The sequence below is a fragment of the Geospiza fortis genome, unplaced genomic scaffold (genome assembly GCF_000277835.1).
Source record: "Geospiza fortis unplaced genomic scaffold, GeoFor_1.0 scaffold45, whole genome shotgun sequence".
Classification (NCBI taxonomy): Eukaryota; Metazoa; Chordata; class Aves; order Passeriformes; family Thraupidae; genus Geospiza; species Geospiza fortis.
In genome coordinates this window covers 3,966,519-3,977,519 of record NW_005054327.1, presented here as the reverse complement: position 1 = coordinate 3,977,519, position 11,001 = coordinate 3,966,519, and the positions used below count along the sequence as shown (strand labels likewise).

The following is an 11,001-nucleotide window of genomic DNA, read 5'->3' as shown; positions in this document are numbered from 1 at the left end:
GCTGAAGTGAAAAAATTGCTGTTCTGTTTTTCATTTAGGCTTTAAAACATTCAAAAAGTGTAAAGGAATATTAACAAATATTTTATTTTGAAAGCTGTACAGCTAGAATCTGAAAATAATTTAACAGCACTGGTATTTATCATGGGGTTGGTGAATGGTCTGGGTTTTTTTTTTATATCTTCCAGGTTATTGAATGCTTAGTGGTAAACTTATAGATTTATGTAATGGGAGCTTAGATATTGTTTATGATGAACTGCAACTCAAAGAGAAAAAATTCTTCCACTTATTGCATGATGGCATGTTAAGTATTTTGGAATGCATGGTGTTCTACTGATTTTTTTAAATTAAAATTTATTCATTTATTTATTTGCTTCCCTATTTTTACTCTGAGGCAAATCTGGTAAATTACTGAACACTTCCAGAAGTGCAAAATATTTCAAAAGTTGGGTGTTAGGAGAGGGAGACTCGGAAGACTCAAATCACTAGTTAGATTTTTCAGTTCAGACTGAAATTAAAACTAAGATTCAGTTCCATGGTATGAATATAGCTTTTCTTAGGTTTTATTTTCTTTAGGTTGAGATTCTCCTGTTTTGTTGCAGGCAGATATAGTAAATGTAGTTATGTAAGTTTTCTTGAACTCATCTGGAACAAATTTGGCACAGCCTTATGTAGTATTTGATTACCTTAAAACAGTTCTATGTGTAGTATAACTTAAGCATTAAAAATGAGGAAAAGAACTGTACAAGGGTTTCTGCAATAGCGACCAGGTGAATTTTTGCTGAATTTGGCACTCTTCTCATTCAGAAGATAGATAAGCGAACAGATATGAGGAGTTAATGCCCAAGCCTTTATTTCTAGAGGCCAAAGGCCAGTCTCATGTTACCAATGAAACTGAGTTCAGCCACTTGGGAGGAAGTGAGAGTCTGGTTTGTTAGTTCAGAGATCTCTTGGAATGCAACAGATTAGAGCAAGGCTCTGTGCTGAATCTCTTTTGGTTTTAATCTTATTTTCCATCATATCAGAGAAGTACCGCATTTTTAAGTCCTGCTGGAACTTAATTGCATCCCTCTATATAACTCATACTTTGGATAAATGAAAACAAAGGTATTTTTGAATACTAAGAAACAAAAAAAAACCCCAAGCCCTAGAGACCTAACTTTCCCTTTGCATTACACCATTGAACCTAATGATGAAACACCTGCATTTTGCTTACTGTCTCAGAGGCTTGTGGTCAAAATCTCATCAAGAGCCTTGTCCTATATTGAAACTAAATGTCCTGTTATGTTTATCACTGCAGTGTGAAAGAATAAAGGAAAAAATAGCATGTGGTGGGGGAGAGCATGAAAGGTGAGCTTTGAGGAAATTAGTTTAAAGGGAACCAGCAAGTAGGAGTTCCTGAGGGAAACTGTAGCCATGTTGAAGAAGTTAGTAGGAAGATGGCTGTGTTAGCCATCCCAGCTTTAATGGAAAGCATCTCAGAGGCTTGGGGAGGATCAGCATAGGCTAGTGGGGCCTGTGATGTCCATGAACCAAGCATTCAGCCGTGTGTGACTCTTAATCTTTTGGAAATGTGCATAAATAGCTGATTTGGAAGGAAGGAAAGAACAGGAGGTGTTACGGAGGGTGTTACAGGAGAGAATTCCAAAGGTGGGAATTTGGATTTGGGAAGAGGGGGTGCCTTTTGGGTCAAAGAAGGAAACAAGATCAATAAAGAGAATAGCAGGTTAAAACAGAAGTAGCAGTGTTCTCGGAGGAGCTCAATGTGAATGGTCAGCATGGAGATGTACAGAGCTGCTTATTCGCTTAACCTGATTTTATTTGCTCAAATACCCAACTGATGACTTGCGTGTTGGCCCCACAGCACGTCCCATCAACTGCCCATGTGCTTCCTGCTCCATTCAAAATAACACTCATGAGCACTCAGTTGTACTAATATAAATCTTTTTCTCTCTCTGAAGGTTTCACTCATGTAAATGAGGGATAGGATATTATAAAGCTGAGTTCTCTTTTCCCTTTCTAGGAGTAAATCTTTGAATGATGTCAGTGCCGAGGAGCTGCAGACACTGCGCAAAATCCGTTATGAAGAGCTGCAGAAGATAAAAGAACAGTTACAAGAACAAGATCTAAAGTGGCAAGAAGTAAGGACTCCTTCTCACCTCTCCTTGTGCATCCTGCTTGAGAGGCTGGATGTTACCTGCCTTCAGTGTCTCTAGTAAAAAGGATTCAGCCTGTATGCAACAATTCATGGGGCTGTCTTCTAAAACAATTCATCTCATGCAGCTACTAGAGTTTTTGGGGATGCCTGTTTAATGCAGAGCTGAATTATTTTAAATATCCTCCTAAGTTTCTGATTAATGCTTCAGGCTAGAACTTGTATGTATTGTAATAAAGCCTTCAGGCTTGATTGCTGTGGACATAAAGAGAGGTTAGGGCATAGTTTCTTGTGTTATCTGCAATTTTTGAATACTTTTTTTAAGAAATGATTGGAATGTCTGGGTATTTGATCCTCTGGGAGAAAGGGGAATAAATAATACTTCCTTGTGCAAATCCTTGAGGCTCCTATCCCCTAATAATGCTGTCTTAAATCCAGCTTGTAAACTGTATGGTAGCTTTGCACAGCATCATAAGCATATCTAAAGACTTTTCAATTTATTAAAATCTCTGCTTGACAATGAATATCAACAAGAAGCCAAAATTAAGAACAAAGCACCAAACAAGAAGTTCATAGTTGTTTGTTTAATGCATCTCAGTTCTAATATTCAGTACTTCCCTTAACTCAGCTCTGGTATTTCATGGACAATATTGCCAGTTCACATTGCGGTTTTACAGAAATGAAGAAAGTACAGAAATATCTGTTTTCAGTTTATAATTTGATGCATATTTATTCTCACGCTAGTGAATCAGTCTAACATAGTAGTGGTTTGGAAAAATAATGATATCCTAAACTCTAAAGCCCTCAACAAGGAAATACAGATTGCATTTGCATTAGTTTTCAATTATGTGTGATTGGTGAAGTATTTTAGAATAAAATTGAAAATGTTAAGGGGAGAAAAAATGGGTCAAATAGCCTATAGTCCAGTAATTGCAATTGTTAACTTAAGGAGGCAGTGAGCCTGCAACCCTAAATAGAACTTGACAACCCCTTTATCATTTAGGGGAAAGGTACATGAAAATGTGGTTGTGATGCAGACATGCAAATAAAATCAGGCCAATAAATAGCATGTAATGGGATGCCTCTGTAAGTCTATGAGGCCTTGAGAAAATCTGATGGTGGTATACATTTGTGTTATTCTAAACAGGATCTAGCAAAATGGAAGAGTCGAAGAAAGAGTTACACTTCAGAATTGCAAAAGAAAAAGGAAGAGAGAGAAGAAATTGAAAGGAGAGCCTCTGAGGTGTCTGGAAGGAGTACCCAGTCACTGAAGGAAATGCAGCAGGAGAGGTAATAGTCCTAATGGGAATATTATGTGTAAGAACATAAATCTCAGCATTTTTATCCCTTTAAATTTTTGAGCTGCTTTTACCCACAAGTTGCAATTGATTCTGCAGAGATCTTGACAATTTTAGTTGCAAAATAAAATGTAGAAATCTAGGCAATTGAAGGGCTGAATATGGTTTTCTAATGCGCTGTTTGCAAAGAATGTTAAGCACTTTTCTCTATAAATGATATTTTACTTTACTATCCATAAATAAAAGTATTGAGAAATCAATATTTGCATTATCTTTAAATTAGTTAAAACAATAGCGCTGAACTGGATAGCTGCTTTTTTTACTCATGGATAAAGTTAACTATTTATCTTCCTTGTACCACTGCTTTTACTATTTTTTTAGCCATTGTTGAGAACTGCAGCCAGAATTTTAATTGATGTCACAGAGCTTTAAACTTTTACTTGATTTCCCCTTCATCCCTAATTTTTCCTCTTGGTATTTACTTTCTGAAGAGTAAAAAGTGTAAACTGCACAGTACCATCTCTAACGGTGACAGTCTTATTTATTAATCTATTTATTTATTTATTTCAAATGCACATATGACTGAGCTGAAGGTAATATGCACATGACATGTATTCATAAAAAAAAGTCTAATCTTTTGGATTTCTTTAATTTTTTACTTATTTGTGAGGACAAAAGTTAGTTGCTTGAATAAAAGTATGGATGCTAATTGTATTGAGTATTCAGTATCAATAAAAATCCTATAACTGATGTTTTAAAGGATATTCTTGTAATGGTTGTTCATTTATGACAAAGGAATAGTAGCAAAAAATAATAATTAGCTGAATTTCAGGGCACTGTCTTATTTTGGTATCTAAAATTCAGCATAGCATTTCAGAAACATTGAGCACAGTTACACAGTTCAGGCAGTGTTATGGGACTATCTTTTTCCTGTTCTTTCCTAAGTAAATCTGAATTTCTGGGGATGTGTAACTTGAACATATGTGTATCTGTATCATTTACAGCTATGTGCAGCTATATCATTTTATTGGCAAAGATTTCTGTCATAGTGGCAGCCTGATAGTATTATGTCTGAGTGCTATGAGAGCGCTGAACTGGGGAGGAGGTGCAAGAAGATAGATTAAAAGTTATATGAAAATACTAATATATTTAAATGATGCTATTAATTTTCATTTACTGGAGATGCATTATTTGGCTTATGCTCAGCCTTAAACATTTACTAATTTAAAGACTTCAGGTCTGCTTGTTTGTCGGGTCACTTTGGCATTTTAACAGGCTCTATTCCCATAGGGAAGAGAGAGATCAGGACTCCTATGAGCAGCAGAAACAGGAGCACAACTGGGCATATTCACTGAATGATGATGTGTTCAGTGAAGAAAAAGCACCTTCCCCAGCAGCAAAAGATTGGTCAGCAGCCAAAGATCACCATTTGGAAGAAGATGCTTCCTACAGCACTAAGGACAGTAAAGGTGTGAACGCCACCCAGCCTCCCAAGAAGAACCTGCCGGAGAGCTCGGCTGCTCGAGAAACTCCTGCTCCTCCAGAGAGCCTGGAGCAGGAGCAGAGCCCGTCGCTTTTGTCCACTCGTTGCTCAGTGAATGCTCAAACTGGGTCAGCTCAGGTTTCAGCTTCTCTCCCGAGAACTTACCAGAAAACTGATACCTCCAGGTTAACATCTGTGGTTACACCAAGACCTTTTGGTGTCCACTCGAGAGGAATCTCGTCACTTCCACGGTCGTTCACGGTAAAATTCTGCTTCATTCCTGGAGTTTGTAAATTTGGGGTCTTCAATATCTGGGGGAACAGTAGTTTTAATGTTTTGGTTTGGTTTGGTTTTTGTTTAAAAAGTGTCTCCTGTGTGATGAAGGCTGTATTAATAGAACAGGAAGTTCTGTCATGCCTTTAGGTGTTTACTTGTTTTTCTGTGCTTAAACACACTCCCAAAATTAAAGCTGGTAGCTATATTTGGTAAAATATTCTTTTTATTACTTGTAGTAAGTCTCCTTTGGGTGCTTTATCAAAAAACTGTCATTGGAGGTAATTATCTGGAGCCAGGTTAACATAATTAAGTGTTAAAGATAAATTTTTCAGGTGATAAAAGTTTCCTCTGCTCTGCTGACTTCGTTGAAATTTTATGCTAGGCTAAATTTTGTCTACACTCTAAACCTCTGAAACAATGAAATTGATTCCCCCCTGCCCTATGACTATGATGATTTTCATAGTTTTCTCTTAAATCCTTATTTGCTTCAATTTAAAAAGTGGCAAGAATATAAATAATTCTAAGCAGATTACTTTAGCAAGTTTATCTTGAGTCTGGACTATTTGTTCTGCAAGCATTTCAAGAGAAAATATATTTTTTTTTCTAAGTAGGGAGTTAACAATGGGTACAGGACCCAGAATTTGCTTCAAAGAGGGAGGTGGTTTTGTTAAATATAAAAATCACTGAAAGATTCTAGGATTTCTTTTTTTGGTAAAGCACTCCTTTACCAAGCTGTCATTTTTTGTCCTAGATGGATGATGCTCAGAAATACAATGGAGAAGTAGAAAAAGCTAAAAGAACTCAAACTTTGTTCACCGGCGTTTCCTTTTCACAACCAGACTCTGCACACTCTCTCTCCACTGGTGCATTCAGAAGCAGAGGTGAGGAGGAAGAGGAGGAAAAAGGTGTTCAGTCAACACCTCCTCCCAGTTTGGCATTAGCTTTAAAGTCCCAAGACCAAGATGCTGGAAGTAGTATTCCTAATCCAGAGTATGGCATTCCTCCTGATTCTCTTTCACTTGCATCTTCTGCAGAAACTGCGACTCTGACAGAGCCTAAGGATTCAAAATCCATGGTAAGTGTGGAAATAATGTGATTACTTGGTGTAACTGAATGCCACAGCAGAATAAAAGAGAAAATAACTAAAAGTACATCTAATGCAAGTATTTTTCTGGTAGTAAGAGGACATCTCAGAGACTTGCTATTTCCTTTGATTTAATGTAGGGGAAAGAGAGTATTTCAGGAAGAAAAAAATTATTCTTTTGCTGAATTTTTTCCTATCCATTTTGTCATGTGCTTAATTTTATTTATCATTCTAATTCAGAATACTTATTCTACATATGTTAAGTGCTTGCAACATTTTTTGCTATTCTCCAAATTAGCACACTGTTCATATAATCAGGTGTGACAGTTAGATGAATTATCTGAGCTGCTGTAGCATTCATTTGCACTTCTAAACTGGTGGTGGAAAATAAAGATCAGCTTTTCAAAGGCTGGCCATCAGTATCACACTATGCTTTTTTCCATCTGTTGTGGCTTGGATATTTTTTTTTTAGCTATTTACTTGAATTTAAATAATGTTCATGCTAATTTTGAAGTAAATCACCGTCTCTTAGTGCATATGCTTGTTGGAAAAGGGGCTGGGTCTTTCAGTGTTCTTTTTGAAATATGTATCTTAAGTGCTGTTTCCTCCAACTGATTGCATGTTTCACCAACAATAGCTTTATTTTTAAATTACTAAATACCTTTCTGTACTATCTGATGATTCAGTTCGTAACCCTTGACAGATTTGCATTCCTGATCCTGCTGTAAAACTTAATTGTGCCAGTTGCTTGGGTGAAGGTCATAAGACCTTGGATGATGATTTATGAAATCACTTTCCATAACAACTTTAGAAATTCATTTGCTTCCAAACATTCTTCTTCCTAATCACTTGTGGAAAAGAAATACATTGCAGTTTAATACCCTTAATGCCACTTGGCCATTTTAATGAATTTATCATAATTATTTGAAACTGTGATTGATGTAAAAGGAAAAAGATAATGATTTTTTTTCTGTGTTGTAGCAAAAACAGGCAGAGGAATTTCTGTTTTAATCAGTGAAAACTGACAGATTCGCTAAGAGTTCTTAGTATCTGTTTAAGCAAGGCAAATGAGAATGGCATGTACTAGGTCCATTTGATTTTCTGCTGTCATTAGTTAAAAGATTATAAATTTTTCCTCCTACAAGTGAGTAATATGGGGGAGGGGGCGTTTTAAAGATATTTTTAAAAGTTTTAAAAAAAATCTGTTGTATTATGTAACTTACCAAGCTCCAAGTGAAGGAATGCAAGTTCCATTTGATGTGTTTGTAAATCATTGACAGAGAGATTGATATAGCTCACTAGTCATCAGGGCCATAACACCAGCTCTGTTGGAGCACTGCTTTAGAGATGACCTATAAAAGTGTTAAAGTTCAGTGTACAAAGTCACATTACTCCTCTGACAAGAGAGAGATCTGAAGAGTCTTGTTGGGATGGTGAGGAAAAAAAAATTAAGACCAGTAGTAATTTCCAGGAACACACTCAGACTCTAAAAGTTTGTATGTTCTCCAGCCCAGTGTGCTAAACTGTTAAGTAGATTCACTTTTAATATACTCACCTAAGGATTTAGGTTGTATAGGAGCATTTGCAAGCCAGTAGCTGTGTTGTGAAGAAAAGACTGAATTTCTACCCTGGGCTGTAACGGGGAGTGTTTTCCCAGGAACATTCCTGTAACATGCGATGATACCTTGGGATGATGCCGTGCTCTGTTGTTTTCTTCTGTATCCAGTACTCAGGTGCTGTGAAAACCCCTCTGGCTGCACCTCCCTAAGACTCTGGCTGGCTGCACCTGCTTGTGCAGTGCTTGCTGTAGCTGCCTGTTGCATCTTACAACAGAGGAGCTTGGAGGAATTGGCATAGGTTTCTAGACTTTTAAATATTTAAAGTTAGGGGAAATGAATCCGACTCTTCAGGAAGGCTGGGTCGCTAGGGAACTAAAATGTAGGTGTACATTTAATGCGTGTGTGAAAATGTGCAGGGCTCCTTCCATGTGCATTTTGTTGGAATATGTCTATCTAACCATTGTTTGACAGAAAAATACATTTTTTTTTCCTTTTATATCAATGTCAATGTCATGCTGATGAAGTGTGTAGTGTGCATTTAGGTATTTTAGTAGTTTTTAATGACCTCATCTTAGAATGTTAATGTATGCAAGACATGCTCCAAATGTAGCGTGGGATTGAAAGTGTTACAAAATGTTTTCCCATTTAGATAGTCTTGTTGTTTAAAATGGCAATGTTAGATTTTGATTCAGATTCTGAAAGCATCTTGAAAGTCCAATAAAGATCTGGATTTAGCTGATTTTGGGATTATTTTATTATCTAAGCCCTCTATTACAAAATCCATAGCAAGCTGGTAGTATTTCACACAATATCAAGAAGATAATTGTGCACCCAAGTAAACCTAGTTGCAGCATTGAGCCTAAACTGATGATTCTTATGGTAGAATATGCAAAAAAACCCAAAAGATTGATTATTATTATCTAGCTTTTTCACATCTCTGATGCTCTCTGAGGAGGCAGTACATGTCACAAATTCTCAAGACAATCCACAAAGAATCATTTAGAGGTTTAATTTCCTCCAAGTTCTTAAATTTTTTTAGCATTGTGTTGCAAAACATTTAAAATAACAGAAATGCAGAGTGAAAGATATGTGTAGAGAAAATATAAATGTAAACTGAAAACACACCTGTTAGAATAAAAAGCGAATGAGTTAGTTAACTGACTTCAATACTGTTTCCTTTGTCTGTGATGCTAATAATAGATGATTAAAGTGCACATTGTGAGCAGCCTCACTTATTTAGAGGATAAACTTTCCCTCATTTAGATTCCTGTGATACCAGATACTGTAGTGTCATGTTTTATTTTTCAGGAACAGTACAGTGAAATGAGAATCAGTATAAACCAGAGACCTGGCCACAGTCGCAGCTTTGGGTTTACAACAAATTGGAGTCCTTCAGGAGCCATTGTACGGACAGTTGAAGAAGGTAAATATGTATATATACACAAATTTTTGTTCTTATGTTTAATTTGCAGAGGCTTCTCAATTAAGGCATTTGCTGCTATGAATGCTGCAAAACATCAGGTGCAGAACTGAAAGATCGCTATTTAGTTTGCTAATGTATTTCTGTGAATCCTCATCTCTTGAAACAGGTTGAATTCAGAAATACCAAAATGCATTTTCATAATCAAGGAGGGTATAAACATAAGCCTCTTACAGAACAGTATTTAGGGGCAAATACAGACTTCCAATATCCAGACAGTTTCTTACAGCTGAGTTGGAAAGATTTCACTTCATATGGTTTGTAAACACTTGCAGAGGAAACTTAGGAGTTAATACTCTTCTTTCAATTTCTCCTTTCTTAGTCATGCTGAATTCTGGAGACAGCTCATATTCTTAAGTAGTTGCAACTTGTAAATTGATTTCCAGTGTAGTTTTTTTCAGTTGTTTTAATACTGAGGGAAAGCAAACATTTTTGTCTTGAGATGATGCATATATAAAGTTTATTTCTAACCCTCTCTGCTCTTCTGCGGAGAACGAGCTCAATTTTCTAAAAAAAAAAAAGGCAACAAAACAACAAAAACCTAAGCCAATTACATATAATGCTTGTTTTCTGAACAATGGTCTTTCCCATAGCCAGTAATACTTGAGGAATATTGAATTGTGCCCTCCTTTCTGCCTACCACAAGATCATCCTGAGAAAGGAGAAATAGCTGCAAACTATTAATTTAGTTAGCTCTGTATTGTGCTTTCTAGAGCTAACTTTTAATTTAGTTAGCTCTGTATTATGCTTTCCAGAGAGGAAACAATACTGTTTAACAGCCGTTAATGAGCAGTCTTGGATTTTTTTTTTCTTTTTCAAAATCAGGAAGTGAAGCAGCCTTTTTTCACTATGTCTGAGTACTTTTCATAATTGGATTTGCTCTAGGATAACCCTCCCTGAGCAGGGAGGATGCAGCCGATGAACCGCTGTGGTTCCTTCCAACCTGTTTCATTTTGTGATTCCGGAAATACTAGTATTCACTTTGCCTGAAGAATAGCTTTCCCTTTGCTTTTCCTGCTGCTAGACTTCAGGTTTCATTTCCCTCCTTGGAGGCAGGGGTCTGTCCATTTGCACTGCTAGCTGAAAAGGAGAAATCTGAGGGTAGTGCATGTTCCTGCTGGTCATTCACAAAGGCCCACGGGCTCTGTCCCAAGGAGAAGGTGAAGGCCTTGTGGTTGATATCTCGGTTTATTACCAAGATATTATTATTAATTAATGCTTTATTATTATTATTAATGATTTATTACCATTATCACAAGGAAGAGCACAAAGTATAGATTTAACCGAGAATGGGTTGAATCTCAGTGTTCTCGTTTTTAGCCTGCGTTCAGCACCTTTTTCTTCCAACAACTGTCCCATCTTGTATCCTTACCCAAAGCTGTAGCTCCCTTTAAAGAAATGAAGGATGAAAGATGTAGATGACCCATTGAAAGAGTAATGTATACTTTCAGCTAGACACTTGGGAACGTTGTATTTCCTATTTTTAAGGATAAGTCATAGCATGATTCAGCTTGGAAGATCACGTAGAGCAATGCACTGCTCAAAAAAAATGTCAAGATGGAATTCAGGCCAAGTGGCCTTGGGCTTTTTACCCATGGGGGTTTGAGACCCTCTGAGAATGGAATCCACACAGCCTCTCTGGGCATTATCCTCTCAGAGAAAATTTTCC

The 11,001-nt window shown here is 36.8% G+C and overlaps 1 protein-coding gene across 14 annotated transcripts in view; it reads left to right on the top strand.

The window, feature by feature from the left end:
- Positions 1-11,001, top strand: part of LMO7 (LIM domain 7) — a 96,365-nt gene that overhangs the window by 59,371 nt on the left and 25,993 nt on the right. For 11 of the 14 annotated variants that reach the window (XM_031057077.1, XM_031057078.1, XM_031057085.1 and 8 more), the window contains 5 exons: positions 2,021-2,138; positions 3,300-3,442; positions 4,741-5,194; positions 5,961-6,284; positions 9,161-9,275. In XM_031057077.1, coding sequence (XP_030912937.1) covers positions 2,021-2,138; positions 3,300-3,442; positions 4,741-5,194; positions 5,961-6,284; positions 9,161-9,275 — 1,154 coding nt within the window. The remainder of the gene's footprint in view (positions 1-2,020; positions 2,139-3,299; positions 3,443-4,740; positions 5,195-5,960; positions 6,285-9,160; positions 9,276-11,001) is intronic. The other 3 variants (XM_031057088.1, XM_031057087.1, XM_031057086.1) reach the window with 1 other exon arrangement.